Below are 23,054 nucleotides of genomic sequence, written 5' to 3'. Positions count from 1 at the left end.
CCTATAAATTGTTCCGTGAAGATTACCCCAACGACAGGACAACTTTGTGTGCGGAAGAAAGGGGGCCCTTCAAAACCGAACAGCGGGGGTCTCGAGTTTGCAGAAGGAATTGGTTCACCGAAAAGGGAAGGAATATCTCTCTGGGTATCTAGATTAATCCGCCCAGACGAAGCGAACGGCATCTGCGGGTAGCAATAATGTATGCATTGATTTACACGCGTCGCAAAAATTCTCAGCAAGGCATTTGAGAAGATAAAGAAATAAAACGTGCTGAATGTTCACAACAACCACCGTGGGCAACGCAAACGCCGATCCTGCCTGTAGTGCATCAGTTTGAGATATAGCAATCAAGTTGGGTGTAAAGATCTCTTTTTAGTTCTGCAGTGTTGTCATCAGCGCGTCAAAGAAGAAGACGAATTGAAGGAAGATACACTGCATTGATGATGAGGCAAGATAAGAAGAAGACGAAATGAAGGAAGATACACTGCATTGATGATGAGGCAGAGATAAGAAGAAGACGAAGTGAAGGAAGATACACTGCATTGATGATGAGGCAGAGATAAGAAGAAGAGTAAGACAACTGTTGCTTAGTGGTGACGTATGCGCGAACTGATCAAACAATCCACCGTGCCTCGGCTTGCGTCAATGGGACACTAAATGTGTGTTATAACTACACCACACGCTGCTATGTGTAGTGTACTTATATCATGTAGGTAGTGCGCTACTAAAGCGATATCATGACACAAATATATTGATATTCCTAGTAGCCAACATCAGTATCCCATCCAGAACGTGAGTCTCTGCCGTAGACCGTCCTAATATTTGACGCTGATTTTGAGCATTCGTGTACCATTCTAACATTCTTCATTCTGCGCCCGCTTTTAAGGCAGAAAGCTGATAAAAAAAAAAAAACAACAACGAACGATTACCTGTAAAAATAGAACATCTGATGAACATTCGCGACTTAGTGGTTTAATCTAATGGCGCCTCAGTGACTGAAATTAAAGGTTCGTCACTTCGCTGGAGCTTCATGCAAATCAGTTGCTACAGAGCATACGCATCGCTTTCTGGAGGTCTTGTGTTCGGTCACCAGCACCACCTCTACGGTTTTCCGGTGAGTACAAAGCTTCTCCCACCCCGGTGCAGGGATTATATATTCCATGTCGTACCGAGCCAGCAAACCGCTCTGAAACCCTCTGGGAAAGGCGTGAGGCTGCCGCCTCGCTGTAGAGCTTTCACCGCACGGCCAGCGAGCTGTCAGGTGAAGCTGCTCGTAGAAAATGGCGGGCAAGCTAATTAGTACCTGCCACGCTCAGGAGTCGGTGTTATTCCGCACAATGCATGCTCCTTGTCTACAAAGTTATACCAGAATGCGTACAGAAAATCCTCTACCATTCTTCTATCGTTTCTTCCACAAGTCTCCTCGTAATTATTAAGACTTTGCTTCTTCGTACTATAACCTCTATGTTCGCGAATATTGGGAAATGTTTACTCGGGGCTACTCCCGGTGATGGTCGCTTTTCACGTAGAGAATTTTTTCTGGCTCAAATACAGCATGGCGAAGATTGAGAGCAAGTTGCGTAATTAAATAAAACGATCTCGAGGCGAATACTCGCGCAAGCCTCTTCAGCCTAGCACCCTTTGTTTATATTTTGTGAGCTCAAATGGCTATTAATCAGCCTTGGAACAAATTACCAAGAAATAAGTAATACTCTGCTAGCTGTCATACTGGAAGTTTTTATTGGCGCCGCAAGTTGGGGCATGCAGACTCGTCCAGTAAGGGCTCACGGTAAGATATTGTGATAATTTACTTTCTTTCCGAGATTTTCGAATTTCACGCTACACAGTTTTCTATCAGCTTTTCTTCGACATTGATAAAAACATAGGATAAACTAAACTACTAGTGAGATCTAACAGCTTTGCACGCTTAATGCGTCGTGCTAGGAGAAATCTTAATTTAAATCGTAAAACGCACCCAAGGACCATCGTGCATAATCCTTGCAAGATCATGTTTTGTTTTCATTGCCTATTATTTTATAAAAGAAATGCTTATTTTATTCTGAAAAAAAAAAACAAACAAAAAAAAAAAAAAACAAAAAACAAAGCGTTTGTCGCGGAGAAACGAAAGGGGGAAACTCACGTTGGTGCTTCTGGGAGGTTCTCAAGCAACCTGATCCCCAAGAGGGCATCCTGTTTCAGCTTGCCGCGGACACAGCAGAAAGGCTTCGTTGACTAGCGTCGCTCTATATAGTCGTGACTGGCTTCAGAGCCGTCAAGAAGATGCCTTCGCCGCCGTCCTCAAAGTCGTAACAACCACCGAACACAAAACACCGTGGACACTTCACGCACAAAAACCCGGTCTTCGCTGGAACCCACACAAAAATAACAGTTAGCCATTTTGCTTTTCGTCTGTTTATTTTCCAGCGGCGACAATATCCCACTCCTCCTCCGAACTTGGTGGTAGCAACTCCGCACCGGTGTTTCTTTTCTTTTTCGTCAATCCAGTCGAAAAATGGAAGAACTGCGCAGCTCTTATCGTCGTGTCCAGAGATGGGAAACCGGGTTACCAAGGAAAACGAGTGAACCGTAGCACTCCGCGTCAGCGAATCGTGACGTCACCACTTACGAGAGCAATCTTGACCTGTCACGAGCCAATCAGCGCTGTAATTAGGAGGTAGGCCAGCGCAACGTTTTTCGCAGACGACCATCGACGTACCCGCTCGCCGCGTCGTCTGCTACGGCTCGGTAAGGGGGCCGTCTGCTAGACTCAACGAGATCGGCGGGAAGGAGGATGTTGAGCGGCGAGGAAAAGGGGGAAGCGCGTCCAAAATAAAAGACGTCGCCATGGCAATGGAGGCGACGCTCTCGCTACCATTGGCTGCGCCACGCGAGACCGCAGGGTGACGGCGGCGCGTTCGAGCCCCCTTCGCGCGTTTACCGTAAATAAAAAGCGCGCCGGCGGCGCGGTTTTACCCCACGTTGGGCCCCAACACAGAGACCGCGGTGGCGGAGTCGGCGGGCGCGCGCAGGCACGGGGCCAAGCGTTGCCGCCGAAACGCCCCCCGTAGGTGTTTAAAAATAAAATTGTCTCTGCGGAATGAAGCACGCGACAAAAATTAAACGCCCCAACTCCCTCTCTTTCCTTGCCCCCCCCCCCCCCCCCCTTTCTTTTTTTTTTTTTTTCTGCTCGCGACACCCGAGCCTCTAGGAAAGGAAGGTAGAAGGCGGCAAGTTGTGTACTCGTGTGGCGGGTGGTGGTTTCGCGCGCCTTTCTTGTTTTGGCTTTTGCGTCGCGCGGGATTTCGAGATCCAACATGCGCCTCGTTATTGCTTCGAGTACAGAAGAACGGGTGGCACGCGCGTCGACAGGAAGTCTTCACTTTGCGGTAACTCAGGTGATGAAAACTATTGGAGCGCTTGTGATGCCGAAAAAAAAAAGACATTTTCCAAAAAACAACTGTTTTCTCGCCTTCAGGTCGAAGACCTTAGAGCGCTAACTGAACCACGCAGCTCTCTCCCTCTGATGGGATCTCATAGGCAAACTCTGTAGCCAACGAGTATCTGATTGCCGATTGCCGGATGCTTCCTGCGTACGCAGCTAGAGTGACAGGTGCGTTCCCCACTTGAAGTGCAGGTGTGTGCAGTGGACAACCATACTCCGATGTACTACGTCCGCATGAGTACGTTTTTGAGCTGTGCTAATACACTGTTTTCATCGGCTCAGGTGTAACCGAGTATTCGAAAGAACAAAGCCTCGTCTGGTTGAGGCGTTGCAACAAGTGGTTTGTAAAAATGTCTGGATCAAACTGAAAAAAAAAAAAAGAGAGAGAGAGAAGTCATTTTGGCGTCGCGATACTCTGGTCCCAGCGGAGCATTATGAACAAGGTGGTCTACGGAGCCCCGATAATTTATCGTGACAGGCTGGCATAGATTTGGTTGGGATTTGAGCTAGTTTCACTCAAGGTGCTGACTGTTGTCGGCGTGATTTGGATTGATAATGAAGCCGCGCTGATGCACTTCCTTTCATGTATCCAGTAAGTGAACCTTCGAGGGACTGGTTTATGCACTGAGGAGCGGTCATTTGCCATAAGTCGCTTCATCACTGCGCCCCACAAACAACTCGCGAGAAACGGCGAATTCTGAGAGTCGATAGGCGTACACACCTGAGCTTTCTACACAAATTGCCCACTGCACTCAATAGTATAAGTGTCCACACTGCAATGAATGTCATTCAATATATCTGGGCATGCCATTTCAACCGGCCATACCCACTATCTTCAATTTAGTCCTGTCCATTTTGAAGCCGCGCCGTTCAGGTTGGACCTGGATGACCAGAGCAAGCTGGTAAATCGGGTCATGCTGGCAGCAGCCTCTGTAAATGACTTTGGATGAGATCCCCCCTCTTCGAATGGAAAAAGTCAGTATAATTATACAGAATGAATGTTTTCGATCCTCATCATTCCTTCAGTCGGTATCAATTAGAATGCCGCCAGAATGGCGTGCTGGTCCGCTTCGAGGCGATAACTCTGCAGCATCTCAATTAGGGATGACCGGTCAAAAAGGAAAAGTATTGCGTACCTAAGGCTTAGTCTTTCAAACCATAAGAGCGATGAGCTGTGGTCTTGAGTTTACTACACATCAACAGCTGTCTATGCAACCTTGTTCCTTGTACATAGCGATGGCGCTGGCAACGTCATCGTGAGCCGGATTATACCCTCCGCAGGGCGAACCCCTCTCCCATACTCCTCCAAGTTAACACGGTCCTGTGCTAGCTGCACTCACTTGACTTGACTTGCAAACTTCTTAACCTCATCAGCCAACCTAACTTTTTGTTGCCGGGCCCTGCTACGCTTTCCTTCCGTTGGGTATCCAACTTGTTGCCCTCAGCGACCATCGGTTGTCCTCTATTCACACTTCATACCCCGCGCATGCCTAGTTGCTCTTGACGTAAATTTGAATTTTATTAATTCGAGTTATCCCTCTGAACCGATCTGCACACTTCCTACCACTTACCGTCACACCTATCATTTTCCGTTCCATAGCTATCTGCGTTGTCCTCAACATAAGTGGGACCTTTTTCGTTAGCCTCCACGTTTCAGCCCCATAGGTGAGTACCGGTGAGATACAGCTGTTATATAATTTCCTCTTGAGGGATACCGGTGAACTATCAGCATATATCCTCAGTTTTTGGAGTTGAAATAAACTTCTCTTCAATAAACTATCAGTCATGATCTCCGAGTACTTCCCAAATGCTTTCCATCCCAATATGATTCTCCTAGGGTATGAAGCAAGAGTTTTTGGCTTCATATTTCTCGGCCTCCTAACTATGGGAAACTGGAAGACAGATAGGATATGAAAGCTGGAAACTCTCGCTATCACCTGCCTACCAAACGAGTACGCTCTCTGGATATGCCTACGCCTCAAAGGATGTGGCAGCCGGGATTCTAAGAAACAGGCGAATTCACTGATTTGTACTTGGGAACTGGTTGCCACCATGTTAGCCCGTAGAGCAAATTATTTCACTCATCTGGGCATGGGGAAGGTGACGTCAGCTAGTTGAGCCAGAGAAACAGTGTACATTACGGTGGACGTGACAGCAGGTGTCTTCGCTCTGACGGGCTTGGAAAATCATTCAGGTGAGAGAGAGCAGTAACATTCTATCAGTTGAGCCTGCTGGGGGCAGATGAATAGACTTAGATGGACCTAAGAGTAGGTCCATTTACTAAGATAAGGCTGGAAGCAAGTGCGTTTAAAAGGTTGCGCCCGGAGAGGTGTTTGCCAAGGTAACCACTCGTAGCATGATGACCTTAGAAGGAGGAGGTTATGATGAGAGCGTAGGATAGCGTAACCGGAAAAGGGGGGGGGGGGGGGGGGGGGTACGTGTAAGAATGTGTTTTCTGGTGGATGATTGCTGTGAAAGAGAGGTGCCGTGTATGGCGACGGCAGAAGAATGTGGTACGATGCATGTGTAGGTGTCTGCTAGCCTAGTCGAGGAAAACGTACGTGTCGAAAACTTATAACAGTACTCTATAACTGCACACATAGACATTCCGTTCTCATGATTTTACGGCTATATACAGGTAAACGAGACAATTTCGTGTGCACAGTGTTAACCACAATTTCAGTTTTTGGTATGAACTCAACAAGCTGCACTTACATTTCATTATAATTACTTGCTCACATACGCATTCCAAAAAAAAAAAAAGAGCATTTCTCGTCTACTAAAAAAACTGTCTGCCATAAGGGCGCGCCACCTAGCCTATAGAGTTAGCACTATGACATTGCCTTCGCAACCGAGAGATCGCGCTATAGTTTTTTTGATGCTGATGCAGGCATAGTGGATGCATGTAAATACGGTTGGGAGCGCAAATTAAATTTTGGCTCTTTTATTTCACTCTCTCTTCAGTGTTTATGTCTGAATTTCAAGCTTTCTTGACGTTTTCCTTGGGACAAACGACGACACACCACCGCACAAGACTTCATTGACGGATCGGGAGATGGCGCACGTAGCGCCGGCTTCTCGGGGCGCTTGACCCGACTGCGACGCTGAAGTTGGGGGCGGGTGCTTTCAAACCACTATCTGATAACAGTAAAACAATCCGCTGCCGTTATCCGACGAACGCGACTTGCGGGGCCCCAAATACGGTAGCGTGGCCTGTACGAGGACGCTTTCGCATCTTTATTTCGCCGAAAGCGTTGCGCTGCATTTTTTGTGAGGCGGCGGTGAAGGCGGCATCCAAGATACAACGCATTGACACTGGGGCGTATCGTCGGCGACTAGAGCTCCATGGCCGTGCCAAGCGGTTCCTATGCCGAGTGAACAGTAAGTGCAATACTAGCAACTGTGTTACCCCAAGTTGACTGTGGCATGGGTGTCGAGCGTCGCTGCGCTTTCGAGTTAAGCTGTGTCAAGTGGGGTTAACCGCAGCACTCGCCGCATTAAGCAGATTGTCCGAGCGGATGAGGATCGCTTTCGAATCAGTCTCCAATGCAGTAATAGTTGGACTTGAGTGACTAATGGTCGTGGCAACGCGCGCATTACCATGCCTTTTTAAGTTCTTCTGGATTGGAGTGTAGAGCTACATTAGCGTGCTTGCAAGCACTCAGTTATTACACCGCTAGTGCCAGCCCTTTGACACTGGACATAACCCGGAAAGTAGCAGTGTATATGCGGTTACCACTTTCTGTTGGCACTGTCGCATTCTGTTTCGCAGACTGCACGGCGCAAAAGGTGCAATGAATCTATAACAACTGCGCTTCAAGAATACGCATTCTCTCTCGTTTTCCTGGCCTCCGAAATGCAAAGACAAACGGTAAATTGATATTTCAACAGCTCGGCTTCTCCTACTTTTGTGGTGGGTTGGTGGGGGAGTGGAAATTTGGCTGACGTAAATTTTAGCATGTCACTGCATTCGGTACGCAACGTGGCACGCACACGAAGCCGACGTGCTGGGGAATAATTGATGCTATTCGACGAGCCAAAAACACTTCACCCGTTTGCAGGCTGCGCTGCAACTGACTGTAGCTTGGAGCCATAAGGTTAATACGCACCTGCATTGCAAGATTCTTGGCTGCAGAAGATAACAGTAACCGTATTACTGTTTTACGTGAAAGCGGCATAACAGCATCGCAACAAAAACTGGGAAGTGTCCAAGTAAGCATTGTCATCTGCATCTGCTGGATACGTTGCTAATACGTTTCAAAACTCGTTTTAGCGCGGTAGCGTTAAGGGCCCCGTGTCGCAGAAAAGTCGGTGTCGTCGTCGGCGGCCGCCGTCCTGCGTCGTCCTGCGTTGGCCGTGAGCGAAAAATCCCAGAAGCTAGATGGTTTGAAATGGACAAAGGCGTGTCTATTGATTGCGGTGCTGTCTCAGAAATGTCCCTTAGAGAAGTGTATTGCGGCATATATTAATAATTACGAGCATGTAAATTACAGAACACGCAGTTAAGCGATTGGCAAATTACTTTTCCGCTGTTCTTCCTCCTCGCTTGGCGTGTACGTAGCGCCATCATGCGTGTGGCGCACGGAATAAGATAGACAGGGCATGGCCTGCGAGATCTTCATCGCGCCGGCCGGCGAACTACGACTGCAACTTGAGGCCCGCGGAATCACTTCAATTGCTTGATGTCAGAATCACGTTTCAGAACAAGTAATTACCAAACAGTCATGCTTTGGACAAGTTAACGAGTGTTGTATCATGTGAACTACGTCTTTGTGTCACTCAAAAGCGCGACAAGCAAATGAGTAGACGGTGCGAATGGGGCGCAATAACGCTATCGCGTTACATTCTTAAAGGCGAAGCTTAAGCGTCCTCCAAATTTTATTTGCCTGCTATGAATGAGCCTGCTGCGACTTGACATTTACGCTACATCTTCTATAGCGCTCCACAGGAAATTAGGGAAAACGGGCGCAGGGGTTAGTTATTGGAGGCGAAATGCAAATTATGCTTGTGTTCTATGGGATATCAGTATTCCCACGTAGCCAAAATTAATTCGGAGCTGTTCACTTCCGAGAACTGCCATTCAGTGTGCTTTTCTTTTCATAGCCAGTTCCTATTCATTAATCCTTTGTATCTCGCCGCGGTGTTTCAGCGGTAACGGCGCCATATTGTTAAACCTATAGGGATGTGGGTTAAAATGCAGTCGCGGAGCCGCTTTTCGATGGAGGCGAAAAACAGGGCTGTTGCATGTGCTGTGCGATGTCGGAGCACGTCAAAGAACCCCAGGCGAACCCTCCACTGCGGCGTCCCTCAAAGTGTGTCGCTTTGGTACTTTAAGCACTATAAACTAAACCAAACCAAACCCATTAACCAATCCTTATTAGTCCCTGCGGTCTGTGTCCCCGCGGCAGTTCTTAGGCCAATCGTTACTCCTGCGAAAGAATCGTCGTTTGCTGCTTCTGAAATGAATTGGAATTATTGTTTATTTGCTTCGCATTTTATTTTGATCTCATATCTCTGCTCACGCGTAGCTCCTTCAAAAAAGAGATTACGGATGCTTTATTGGGAAGCGGTGCGGGGCATAATAAACTAGGAGAGCGATTATAAACGATAAAACCAGTTGTCAGTCAGGGACGTTGCCTGTTTTTCTGGTTGTTTGCACTTTTGTTTTCATTGCTGTTTCTTTGTGTATCGTTCTGCCTTATAAATTCCAGTTTGGAAGCACAGGTTGACAACCACTTGCTGCGTGAAAAACAGGCGAATAAAAAATTCGCTCTGGGGATTCTTACTAATTTTGTTAATGTTCGAAATTTATGCACGCGTTTTACGCGCTACGTTTATTTCACATTTTAATCCGACGGAACTAATATGAGTGCTTCTGAAGCTTCTGATCAAATTAGTCGTTGTCGCATATAATACATACATACGTGTTAAGCTTAGTGTCTTGTTGGGCGACTTGGTTGGACATTATGTTAAAACAGCGCTAAAAACACGGACAGATAGAAAGACAAACACACATTGCGCTGATGCTTGTTTGTCTTTCTGTATGTCCGTGTTTCTAGCGCTGTTTTAAGTGTTACGCTTGTTGAGATGATCAGGTTACCTATGAGTATACATCGATTTCGGAATGCTCCAGAACGGATATCGCTACTTGTGACACATTTTAGAAGCATTTTGAGCAATGAACGGAGCTAATGTCGGCTCGACACTGAGCTACTAGCGTGGTTAAGAGTTGTTCTGCTCTCTGATAGTAGTATACTCTGTGCTAGGTCTTGCTCGGTGGGAAGCTATTGCTTACTGAGGCATTGTTGGTTCCATTATGTCGTGTATGAAGGCCAGAATAGTTATGATACCAAAATGGCGTTAAAAGGCAAACTGAAGCGGTGATGATTGCGTTCAGGAAGGGAAATCATTTTCGATGTCTGCTCTCCGTGTTCCCGCACTCTGTAAAGCACACAGTCCCTAATTTCCCTTCAGGGGCTGCTGTGCTTGCAGGAACGAACACGAGGTCACGAGTTCGATTCTCGGCCGAATACGATGGAGGCGTTACAAAAAAAAAAAAAAAAGAATCAACGGGACGTTCAAACTTCTCCTAAGAATATAAAAGCAAAGCGCCTTTAACCCCACCTTTCCCTACCGGGAATACTTCTTATTTTTCTTCTTTGAAGTGACTTTTTGTGAAATTAAGGCGCTGTACCTTTATCGCTTGTCAGTGGACACTAATCTGAGATATAGATGTCGGTTCAAATCGCCATCGCAAACTATCCTTTAACTTGACTATATCGATGCTCAGGGATAAGCGAATCGGTATATGACACCACACTGAATGCTGCACGAGGAACGAATGCGTCACACCTTTGATACGAAACCACGTGCGTATTTTCTTCGACACCACTTCTAAAGCGAAAGCTTCACTACGCAATGTAAAGCCAAGGTCACCGTGCGTGGCACAAGCCCCACGAAAGCTTCACTACGCAATGTAAAGCCAAGGTCGCCGTGCGTGGCACAAGCCCCAACTGCGCATGCGCCGTAACCATGGCAACTAGCAGCGCCGTTTCACAGACGTTCCGCCGCTGCGCTCGCTAGAGAGAAAAGGATAGTTTCCCCATTGGGCATGCGTGCGCCACCGCGAAGAGCTGACCGAGTGGAGCAGGAAAGAATTTGCTGCCGTCGTATGCGCAGGGCAGGTCGGCTCCGCAGCCAAGTACTCTGGTTCCGAAGCCGCTTTCGCTCCACATTCGGTTCAGTAGCGGTGGCCCCTCTAAGTTTCTCAATAACGGTGGCGGTGACGCCTTTTCGAATGAACGCGCTGCATACGCTTCGCGTAAAATTTACTCTACAGGTGCTGTGCCAGGTCGATGTGCGTATAGGGAATCTCAGAAGGCCGAAATTATTATGTGCCTTCCAACTATGGTGCTCTTGGTCGCAGCCTTAGTCGCTTTAGGAGGTGTGTAAGAAACAAACCAAACCAATAGTCGGTGTTAGGTTCTGATGTTCATCATTCGTTAGGAAGTTACGACGCCTTTCCTTTTTTCCATAACGTTTCTCGCCGCTGTACTCTGCTTGTAGTAATTCTATTTTTTTCTGGAGGTACTACTACAATTTCTTCAGTGCCGCCACCAAAGCAAATCTGTGCAAAGAAAACTAAACGACTTTATGATAAAAGTGTATAGCATTGTGAAAGAAACGGCTCGAACAATATGAAACGCTGTGAAAAACATTATGGCTACATTGCAGCCAGGCCAATGTCCTTTCTTGTTTTGCCCTATGCAGTATTTTTAGTGGTTCATATTCTTAAAGCTATATTAGCTTTCTACAGAGCATACTTTACCAAGAGTTCCTTCTTGCAAGCAGTATTGCGGGAAGCAAATATTTGCAGGCTTTTTGTACGAGGCAGCCGCAAGACATTTTGACACGACCCTGAGAAAAAACAAAACAAAAAAAAACATCATCGCTATCTTAAGGGGAGTCTCCCCATTGTAACAGCGGCAGAAGTGGGTAGATAATATAAGAGCAAAGGATCAGCTTGGCAGTCTCCATGCATTGTGGAATGCTATTAGATAAACGTATCGGACGTCGTGAAGCAGTCGTATATCGTCGCAGCTTTCCTCCAATTTTCGATTAATCAGTCCCCCCCTCTTTTTTTTTTTTTTAAACAGTTCTAAATCTGTCACAATCTCAATAATGAGGAGTCCTGAATACGTGCGGACACCAAATTTTAAGGTTCCATGTTTGATAACTATATATGTGCTGGGACCTGAGGAACGACAGAACTGCAGAAGATACGCATTTTATATAATTGATTACGGTTGTGTTGTTATGCGAGAGATTTCAGAGCTCTGTGACGTGAAAGCTTAGCTCAAAGGTCACGTGTGCTCAAAAAGCAGTGACGCATTCGGCCTATCGTCATCATCCGCCAATGAGAGGACCGCCATAAGTCAAATGCGCTCGCAGCCGACGGTGAGCTGTAGAGGTACGCCATGTTGAGTGCGGGAAGGGGGCGATGAGAACTTTTAAGGTGGCATAAGGGCTAAATTCTACATTTTATATTGTATGCTCTCCACACTTGTCATCTTTCATTGGTACAAAAATGCCCCTTTAGGCATCGAATATGGGGAAGCAATAATTTATACATTCGTTACTGCAAGTTGCAATTTATTCTTGACAACTTTAAATACGATCGTTCATCACAGTCGCCGTCGCGTTCGAGATTTTCAGGAATAAATCAAAATCACGATAGTGTGGTCCCGAGCAGAACATGAGATATGTAGTATTGATTACCGGGCGTCTTCTATCGAGAGCAGGGTAGCATAAATTCGGACGAGACAAATGGAGAGACGGCATTAAGAACGAGGGAAAATGAAGTGCGCAGGATCACGGGCCTTTTGGCTTGGTTTGGTTTATGGTGCTTAACGCCTCAAAGCGAGTAAAGGGCTCGGGAAATTTCGTTCACCTGAGATTCCTTAACGTGCGCTGATACCGCACAGCGCATGGGAGTTTTGCTTTCGCATCCACCAAAAAACAGCAGCCGTGTCCGGGTTGCCTTAACCACTGAGCGGCAGCGGCGGGGCCAAGGGCCTTTTCGAGGAATGGAAGCACGTAGGACAATCGTCGCACTATAGCGTATACCATCTAACTGCATAGATCATTCCGTAACGAAAAATGTGGAAGACGTGTGTTGAGGGCCCGCTTCTTATCAGTCTACATGCGGTTGTTTTTCCTTCTCTGCTAAAGATATATCTTATTTCAGAATGATTACGCAAGCAATTTTTCCCTTTAGTCAGCGGCATCTTCATATCCTCATATCATATCAAGTGCCATCCTCATATCCTTTCTTTGGCTTCGGTCACTGTGTGTTGGTTATTGCGTAAGCAAGGGCTTCAGTTAGAGTGGGCGGGTGTTAGAATTGATAATTTGAATCAAGATTATGGCACTTTTCCGCTGCAGGTCTGATGCGCGAGCCTCGTGGCACTCCATGAAGGAAGAAGAGAAGCCCGAGGTCACCGTCGACTTCTACAAGAAGCTGGTGACTGTCGGCGACGGTGGCTGCGGCAAAACGTCACTGCTCAGCACTTACATCACGGGGGTTTTTCCGGAGAACCTACGAGCCACCGTCTTCAACACCGTCATCACCGAGGTCAATCTCGGCAAGAAAAAGGTAGGTCCAGTGGATGCCTGGTTTAAGACCTTATGATGCCGGAGCGTTTCAATGCAGTAACGTGAATGCATGTTCGCTGAAAACCTCGTCTGCGTCGGAACAAAAATCCTATTGGTCGAATACAGTGTGACGTCACATGCACATAACGTAGCGCGGATAATTCAACGCGCGACAACGTTCACTGCGTAAAAAGTTGATGACGGCACTGCACAATCTCTCATCGGTCCACAAGTATAGGGGCATCATTCCATCGCCATTATACGCAAGGCCTGCTAACGAAAAATCTAGCCAGGGACAGAACCTCTGCCTCTTAGGCCGTGAATCGGCAGCTTAACCCCCCCCCCCCCCCCCCCCTCTCTCTCTCTCCTTCCACCGAGAAACATTCGTTCATTGCGATAGTTTAGGTGCTTTATGCGAGTAGGTCGGGCCTCATGGTTAAAACACGATCGCAATACACTCTCAAGGCTATACTTAAGCGCCTCAACAAAGTATATCCTCTAAAACTTCAACGTGAGTCAAGTTTTACAATGTGTGACACTTGTAACCAAAGCTTTACTTATTCGGCAATTTAAAAATTGTCGGGGGCACTCAGCTTTTTGAGGGTGTACTGCGAGAGCGTTACGGGACCCTGACTGAGGCTCCCTTTTCGGATTCTCGATCGTACTCACACATGCACTCTACTACTGGCTTAACAGCGAGTCTCGTGATCTATATACGCCTTTCCCACACACTCACTAGCATGCACTCACAAGGTACCACACTATGCCCTACACAGATGCATAGTATCACTTTAAGCAAGCCCTGCAAACCTGTCTGCGTGGTCTAGGGTCATAGTGTCTGACTAGGCATCCAAGGGTTCCGGTGGGTTCGATTTCAAACTATTGTGCGGACATCTGGATTAGCTTTGTAATAAAACATGATTTGTGCCACACCTCTCAAACGTATTTTAAACGTTCACTTGTAGCTGCAGAATCAACGGAATAAGCGAGTTTGCGCACAAGCCCATTTCGCTACTTTTAAGTTGATTGTGAAAATGTTCCGTGTATTACTCGTCCGTAAGATCGCTAATATATACAACAAAAAGAAATAATGCGCTTGTTTCTCTGGGAGTATTTATTTGTTTAGCGGTCTGTTTTTAGGTTACTGCTACATGTACGGGTGCGTCGTCACGAGAACTGGGCTTCTTTAGCGATATATTTGGAATACAGGGCCAACCTGTATTACAAGCGGGAGCGGTTGCAAAACCAAAATTATTTGCAAGAACTTAAGGGAAAAACAATAATGGAGTACTTACAATGGTTGCTTAATATTGTGCAGTTAAGGCGTTCTTGAACAAAAGATCAGCTTGGACGGGTACTGTTGATACAGAATGGCCATTCCGCTCTTTTGACATGCTGTCGACCATGAAATTTACGAGGTGCATGTCCCCGGGGGAAAGGCAAACACTGTAGAGAGCCTCGCTGCCCAGCTGCCTTTTAATGTTACAAAGACAATGAATCATCTACATTCCAACACACCTCCAGGTATCGATATTCGGCACAGTGCCGACATAATTATTCCCGCACATGCTCACTACGTAAATGAATGTGTCCTCCGACAGTATGCTTCCGTGACAGAAATGACTAAGAGAAAACTTTAATTATGCAGGGTTGAATACACACCATGTGTAAGTGTGACCAGTATAGGGCAAAATATGGTATGGATGATAAGTGCACTGCGCAAATGCTATCATGACGAAATGTCTCACGAAAAACACAAAACCTCAAGGTTTTACGACGAGAAGCGAGGGTTGGCAGATTGAGACTTATATCTTGCACTACGAACGTATCGGCTGTACTTAATAGAAATCGAACAGTGAACTAAATTATTTTGTGTCGTTTCTAATAATTATATGAGGTAGTCTCGACTGAGTCCTGATGCGTAAACATGCTGAATATACGGCCATGAACGCCGTTTTCTCTAGCAGGTCCGTCTCAGCCTCTGCGACACGGCGGGCCAGGAGACGTACGATGTTCTACGCACCCGTAGTTACGCCGACACCGATGTCGTCGTCATCCTGTTCTCCATCGACGCTCCCGAGAGCCTGGACAACGTCGAGGTCCGGTGGAGCCCCGAGGTGAAGCACTTCAGCCCCAAAGTGCCCATCCTGCTCGTCGGCAACAAAAAGGTACGACACCGGGCTTATAACGGTCGGGAATTGCAGTTTTGGTTTAATTTAGGCTTAGGTTTGCTTAGTTTAGCGCAGTACGTGTCGCATGCAGAACACCTTAACACACATCATCATCATCAGCCTGACTATACGCACTGCAGGGCGAAGGCCTCTCCCATATTCCTCCAATCAACCCGGTCCTGTGCTATGCTGCATCCACTTGACCCCACTGCACTGACATCCAGTAATGTTTTTGACCTCTTCCTCGATCTCATGGGACGGGCGTAACGCGGGAGGAGGACACTGCAGCATCCCATACAGCGCAACGTACAAGATGCATGCAGTCATTGTTGTAAAGGAGGAAATTTTATCAACGGGGCTCGTAATGGAGAAGTGAACAGAGGGTGTCCGAGGGTAACGTAGTGGATTCCAAAGGAAGGAAAAAGCAGGCGTCAGCGCAGTTTGGCGGAAGAAATCGAGAAATTTGCTGCAATATGAAGGGCTCGCCTGGTTCATGACAGGGGTAATGTGTGAGAAATGCGAGACGCTGCTGCCTTGAAGCAGTCATAACGTGTCTACTGATGATGATGATGATCACTTTTGTGGTGGTGGTGATGATTGGAAGGATTAGCGGCACACTAAGTGTCATCGGTTCCTTCTGCGCATGATTCCGCCGAGTCCTGCGAGTAATTGCTAAAAATGTTCAGTACAGTTTTAGCATACAGGAACCGAGCAATTTCATCGGTGCCTTTTTTCGTGACGCACACGTAGGACCTGAGGGAGGACCCCGAGACCATCGAGGTTCTGCGGGAGCGGCGACAGAGCCCCGTCACTTATCGGCAGGGTCTCGCAGTGGCCAAGAAGATCAAGGCCAAGGGCTACCTCGAGTGCTCCGCCAAAGACGGCACCGGCGTTTCTGAAGTCATCATGAAGGCCTGCCGCCTCGCCATCGGAGTGAGTGTTCACATTTTCATTTCTCTTGGACAGGCAAAGTACTAAATCATGCCCAGCTTTAGGCATAGCGGTTGCAGGTAGAACGAGATTACTCTAGATTAGTTAACGATTATACATTGGCCATGTCCTCGAAATGTTAAAGGGCAACTGTCCAGGGAAGGCCCTTTTAAGCAAAGGAGCTCAATGCTTCTATCGTGTACCGGAGATAGTCTGTGCAAAATGCTACAGTGACGCGCGCCGCAAAGCAACGAAAATATAAATCAAAGCTCTCTCATGCTCTCCTTCGGGAAGCCAGCTTCCCAGTTCTCTGCGCTGGCCCGTCGAGCCGCAGCTATGACGTATTTGTCAAAAACTGCGTCCATTGGTCCGTCTTGCTGACTGACGGGAGAAGGATGGGCGTACACCACTATTTGTGTCCACCGCTCGCTGCTGCACTCTTTTCCCTCGGCCATTTCGTTTTCGCGCACGCGGAGAGTACCACCATCACTACCCCCCCCCCCCCCCCCCCCCCCCCCCTGCTCCGGGTCCGTTCTGTGTGCTGCGCCGTTTCTACAGCCTTCCCTTCTTTCGCGCAACCTACCGCACACGCACTGCTTCCCGTTCGTCTGCAGTTCACGTTCATGACGCACGCGAGTGACGTTCTCCCCAAGACGCCCCACCTCCCGCCAAACGCGGAGGAGGAAGGGGAATTTGGCTTACGGAGGCTAGACGACTAGGCAGGAGAGTGAAAAACCTTTGGGAGGGAACGGAAGGAGAGAGAAGCGCAAAATCGGTTGATTGCGGCGGCTGTAACTATGTTAATAATTACTATTTTCAAAAACTTTTTTTGGCCTTGCGTTGTGGGGACGAAGCCTCACAGTCAACGCATAAGAAAGGCAACGGCCAAGTTGTTAGGTGGAAGATGATGAATGCCAAATAACGAGAAACGTTGCTCCCACGGCTACCCTTTATAAGTGCGATACACGGTCCCGCATTCCAAGTTTGCATCGTTTTCAGAAGTGTCGCTTTCGTCGTTTTCGCCTTCGTTGACGGAAAAACCTGAACCGGAAATGAAGGCAACGTAATTGACATCCAGTTTCGGTGTTTCCATCAGTCAGATGACCCGAAGTGGAGGCGGAAACGACACTTCTGAAAACAACGCAAACTCAGAATATGGACCCTGCTTCAGGGCATATATGACTGCGAGGTGAGGGTATGCAAGATCGTAAGCGTATACTTGTAAAACATAACCAGCGTTGAGAACCACCTATTTACCCGTAGACAATTGATTCTCCGTCTTACGGCCAGCTGTTGCCTGGCATTACCTAGTGTCATCAATGTTTCTACACAGGACACCTGCAAAACTGTATGTCTCCTAACCGGTTTCACACTGACATCTCGCTACGCACTCAATAAATGAAGCAGTATGAATTGGGATTCGACCCCGTATATTAAAAAAAACGACAGCGTCTATAGGAAGGGCCCATGGGCTTCCGTCAATACATAATTAAATAAGCGGCTATTATTACGCTCCATACGAGGCTAATGCGATTAGCTGTGGGTCGGATCTGATAAAAGCGTATGTCAATGTGTACTAAAATGTGTTCCTCAGAACAATTTTGAGTTGTTTTGGGCTCATCTTGATGTCACCAGGGGAAAAAATGTTTTTGTGTACGTAAGAGGAAGAGGAAAGCGTACTTTAACTGCTCCATGAAATATTATTTTCATGGTGCTTGAAAACCCTCATTTAGTTCTTGCCCTTGTGCTAAGCTTTCGCTTAGTGCAAATGCTTCCCTAATTTAGGTACAGAAATGAAAAATTTTAATTTTTGTTAGTTAGATAACGCTTCAAGGACACGATTACTTGATTCAGTTCTAACGTTGCGAGGACTGCTTGGGAGAATAGCCATTGGCTAATGTGACTATTTGCGCCTTTACTTTTTCATTTTTTGCCTCTAATTAATTACCTAATTACCTTACTTGCCTAATTATTTCGGACAAAACGTTACGTCACCCTCTATCTATTGACGCCACTCATTAACCTCTACCACTTCTCAGTTACTCGCAACTGCTGCGGAAACGATTTTGCGGACGCGGTCTGCGGACACGGTTTGCGGACAGAAATCTGAACATAGCAAAGTAACGCTTCCGCATTAAAAACAAACGCACACTAAACACGAAAGTCCTGATGCGCTGACAATTCAACAATGGTGAGCCGCCGAAATGAACTACCGAAAGGACGGAGTCGATCGTGCCGGACGCAGAAGGCAACCCACGCGTTTTAGTAAACAACTATATTCACTGCGGTACACCCGTGAATATTTCTTGGATGGATGGATGGAAAATGGGAGCGTCTGTTTTGAAACGGGGTGGTAGCAGTTGCTATCATGCTCATTTTTCTCCCTATATCTTAATTATTGTTTTAGATTGGTTAACTCTACCAGCATTCTATTTATAAAATTTTTGTTTCTACATTACTAACATTATGTCACTTTTCTGCTTTTAAGCCACCGATATTCCAGTCGTTTTTTGCTGGCTTCCACCGCCGGTTTATTCACCCGGCCACTGGTATCTCTAAACCCCGGAGCTTCAGGAAGAGTGACTGCGTTTGCATCGACTTCCGGATAGATACCATTACATTCGAGCATAATATGGTCAATTGTTTCACTGGAGTTACCACATACAGCACATGCGTCATCTTCATCGTTAAATTTCTTTTAGTAGCTGCGTGTTCTAAGGCACCCTGATCTAGCTTCAAAAAGTAGGGCACTGCCTCTTGAATTATCAAAGAAAGCTTCCTTCATAATCTGCCTTTTCTACTTTCGGTATAATTCCACACTGTTTCTTTTCCATCGAATTTATCCAATGTTTACCTTCTCTGTTTTTCACCTGTTGCTCAACTGAGGCAATGTTTGACCGCGCCACTCTCGTTAACCGGCGGAACTCCATTGTTAAGTAAAAATGCCCGCGAGATTCAAACGTAAAAACCCCGCCGACCAATAAAAGAGCGATTATTGAGGTAATATGCGGCGTTTATCCTTCGTACCTAGACATTACTGATAGTATTAAGACCAGTGACTTCGTTTTTAGAGAAAACAGCCTGAAATATAGCAGTAGTCTTTCACCTAAGTATATTTTGCGGAGATTCAGGTACACAACAAACGGCGCAATTGAAATGCGCCGTATTACTGTTCTTTTTGTGATAGCGAAATTCTCACCCATTTAAGGCCAAGATCAGTTTCTACATAGTTCGTGTGCATAATGTTTTGTCTATACGACGTTTACTTGCTTCAAAAGGGTCAGTCAAAACAAAGCACTGTTTCTAGGTTCCGACCAACTTTGAACAATGAAAACTACAAAAGTACGCAGGGCAGCTCAGTAAAACTTTCAAAATTAAAAAAAAAAAAAACAATGGTTAATATCTACAAGCTAGTTAAATTTGAGTTTTGTGAATTTCACTAGCAGCTATTACCGCACCATTTTTGCCATTTTCGAACTAATTTAGGGCATCAATTCTAATTAACTACTGACAACAACTGAAAAGCTCGACTCTTAGGGCCTGTATTGATACTTCAACTAAACGCTGCAGAAGCAATTTTCATTTATAAGCAGTAGGTTTCGTAAAAACTTAGGTAAAAGCAAGCAAGTCGAACAAAGTTATCGTTTTATGCCCTCCGTTCTTTTGCTGACTGCCCTCGTAAAAACGTAAATAGTTTTTATGAACGCATACTGTCGGAAAGAAGATAAAATTGTATTTACAGTGAATTAAACACCTTTTTCCTAGCTTAAGCGGAACAGCCACAGCGCGCGCACAAACATACTGAAAAACTGCTGCTGACCACCGCTAGCGTGGCACCCCCCGCCTTAATATAGTGTTCGCCAAGACATGTGAGGTCAGACTATTTTCGAAAGCTATTTCCTAAATCAATCAATCATCATGCAGGCCAAGGGCAAATCATCTGCCCATTGAAAAACTGGTGGAAACTCGGATTAGCTGGCGACCAGAGCTCACCCAGTACTCTTCAGCCCAAAGTTTCAAGAATATTTACTCTACCGCAGTCAAAAAACCATGTACTCGATAAAATGGCATTCAAAAAGAGATCAAGGTTCGGGGAAGCAGTTGTAGCTGCTTATCTGGCGTTGTTTATCGGAAAGCAGGACAGCTCGCGTGATATGAACCGACAGTTTCATCCGAACTATGTGCAAGGTCACCGTTCAGTGCCGTCTCCAAAGCAGCTCGCGAGAAACAGCTAGCTGATAGCTATGCGTTTAACAACCAGTGTTACTTCGTGTTAGCCCTGCGCGTTCGTTTACTACTACTTCTGTGACCCAGAACAACGGCAGTGCTGATCCCTGACACCATTTTGAGGCTCCGCAGTTGACAAAGCCTGAGCACACTGCCTAGAATCACATTCGGTGTTGTCGCTTTTGGACGGCAAGCTGAGGACAAACTGAAGCTAGCATATATCGATAGATTACCGCGATATAATGACAGAAGCGATACTTGCACTCAAAACGGAGCTATGATTGGCTAGACAAGGTCAAAAATGAAGCAGAGATGTCGCCACCGTCGGAAAATAAAATGCGGATCAGTGAGGCTAGGCTGCATCGCCACTTACCTGCCTACAGTGATTTCGGAGTCCTCTCAGTCTCGACGTCACGAACGTGAATCAAATGGTGAAAAATATAATAGTTTCAAGTCCGATATACTTAACAATGAATGTATCACTCGCTAGCGGCCAAATATGAACGTTGCCACAAACAGGCATTGTAATCGACTCTTACTAATGAAAACAACTTCGGCGCTGTTTTCCTCGATGTTCCTTTAACAATCGATTTTAGTGCGACACAATAAATCAGCAATAATCACTTTCGACATTGACTACATATGCGTGCGCCGTCATACAGGTTGCTACAGGCACTGCTGTTTACGAATGAGTGCAGCCGACCGACAATCTTTAAGTATGAGCTTCTTCTACGAAGATGCGGACAAATGTATGCCAAAGAGCGTGTTGTGTATACAAACACGGCTAATACCTTCCGAGATGGATGCCAGTCTGTGTCTTGCTGCACGACTCGCAGCTCGAGCTCTGCGCACTTTTGCCTCAATTATTCACGCCTAATTTCTTTTTTTTTCTTTTTTGTTTGTAATTGTCATATTTTCTTCTTGCCTTTGCCTTTCAGCGGACGAGGTTCAACTTCTTCGCCAAGCTCTGCTGTTCCTACAACTGAGCGCCAGAAGCTGTCCGTGCCCTGTCGCTTGAACCTTCTCAACTGTAGGAGCATGATTTCTGGGTACCATGTGTAATTGTGACATCCGAAAAATCGAGACCCAATAGCGACCTAAACTTAATTGGCTGCACTCGTTGCGTAGCTGCAACGTTCAGCCTGTGCTGCCACATTCGAGTTATGCAGCTTAATCCTAAAAGTAGTGCAGGTTAGGTATTCCGTGGCTACATGGCTGGAGTTTTCAAAACTGTTTGTGCACCGAACAATACAGACAGAGCAAAATTGTGAACCCTAAACTCTCTAGGGCTGAAACTACTCTGATAATGTTCGCAGCTCCAAAGCTAATTTCCTGAAACCCACTACCTGCATGACTGCACCATATCGCTGTGTAGACTAATTAACTCATTTAGGTCTGCGTGCAGCAGCTTAAATCTCACGGGTCATGAAAGTTTGTTGTGAAGATATTACTTTAGTTTCCCGCCATTACCTTTTTTTTACAATGTTTTTAGAGCGCATTCGTGTGACTATGTACATAAACCAATCCTGTTGCAATAAACTTTTACTACATTTTATTTGGTAATGCTTGAAACGCAGTCATCTTGTCAGTGTAGAATGCATGGGTGGACATATCATGGACACGTTATGATATGCATCTCAAGAAAGTTAAATCATAAAACCAACAATCACATGACTAACTTTCCAATTATTGATACGACAGATGAAACGAACATTCCTGCGTGCCTAGGTGTCAAAGACTATTCGCTTCCTCCAGATTGTTGTCGCCTATACCTGCGATTTCCTAACCTGCATGGAGACAGCTGTGTTCGTTCCTCAAATGGAGTGTTGAAATCATCATTTTTCGGCCATACCGAGACCCTGGTTCGCATATTATGTCACTACAGATGACTGTCCCGTCGGAACTCCAGAATTAGACGCCATAATTTCCGTACTACCGTGCAGTTATTTATAACCGTGCGAGCGAAACAATGTCACTTAACCTTACTGCACTAATGCTTGGTCACTTGCTATGACAAAAGACAAAACACATAAAAACATTTGTCAGGTTGTTCAGGTCAAAGGATTTCATCAGCTACCGACAGCTATGCGCCATTATTCGCCACGTTTTCTCTAAGCAGTGACTCTCCACTAGCAAAAACGCTTACAGACCCCCCCCCCCCCCCCCCCTTCTTTTTTTGATTCGTATCTCTTCGCTTAGCTTGAACACGCATGAAACTACCACAGGCTTCAGTTACATGAATCCTCGTGGTCGGTCCAAGTGACATCTTTCGTGGTGAAATTTGTGCAGAACTTGATACGAAGAATTTCGCGGCATTCGCCTCTTTGTGTTAAGCTTTGCTGACTGGCCAAAAACGCTGACGGGAGCGGAAACCAATTTAACTGAAAGTGTTCATGTGGCGTTATGACGTCACTAAGTAAAACCAGAGTCCTTGGACTCTGGCAAAACGTTGACTAGATGGGGAGAACCTATATACTACTACTGGGTGCGATGTAGTCACGCAATGTTGTGAGGTCAAATCATTCCGTTGCTGGTGCCACCCACATCACTAAGGCCAAGGAAGCTTTATGGTAAATGTATAGTTCTGAAAACTTCACACGTCGTCCCCTTGTGTTCTAGTAACCTCGAGG

General features: G+C 46.2%; 1 protein-coding gene across 2 annotated transcripts; it reads left to right on the top strand.

Moving 5' to 3' along the window:
- Positions 1 to 6,533: 6,533 nt before the first annotated feature.
- On the top strand, positions 6,534 to 21,979 carry LOC146179406 (ras-like GTP-binding protein Rho1). 2 transcript variants are annotated; one of them, XM_084579038.1, is made up of 5 exons: positions 6,534 to 6,823; positions 12,887 to 13,097; positions 15,064 to 15,264; positions 16,018 to 16,200; positions 21,363 to 21,979. In XM_084579038.1, exons 1-5 carry the CDS (start codon positions 6,810 to 6,812, stop codon positions 21,408 to 21,410), a joined length of 657 nt encoding a protein of 218 aa, XP_084435164.1. In that variant the 5' UTR covers positions 6,534 to 6,809; the 3' UTR covers positions 21,411 to 21,979. The 2 variants fall into 2 exon arrangements, with proteins under 2 accessions (XP_084435164.1, XP_084435163.1); XM_084579037.1 differs by having other exon boundaries at positions 6,535 to 6,823; positions 15,061 to 15,264.
- The last annotated feature ends 1,075 nt before the right edge of the window (positions 21,980 to 23,054 follow it).

The sequence above is a fragment of the Amblyomma maculatum genome, chromosome 9 (genome assembly GCF_055883805.1).
Source record: "Amblyomma maculatum isolate TAMU_Amacu chromosome 9, ASM5588380v1, whole genome shotgun sequence".
Lineage (NCBI taxonomy): Eukaryota > Metazoa > Arthropoda > Arachnida > Ixodida > Ixodidae > Amblyomma > Amblyomma maculatum.
This window is presented reverse-complemented; position numbering and strand designations above follow the sequence as displayed.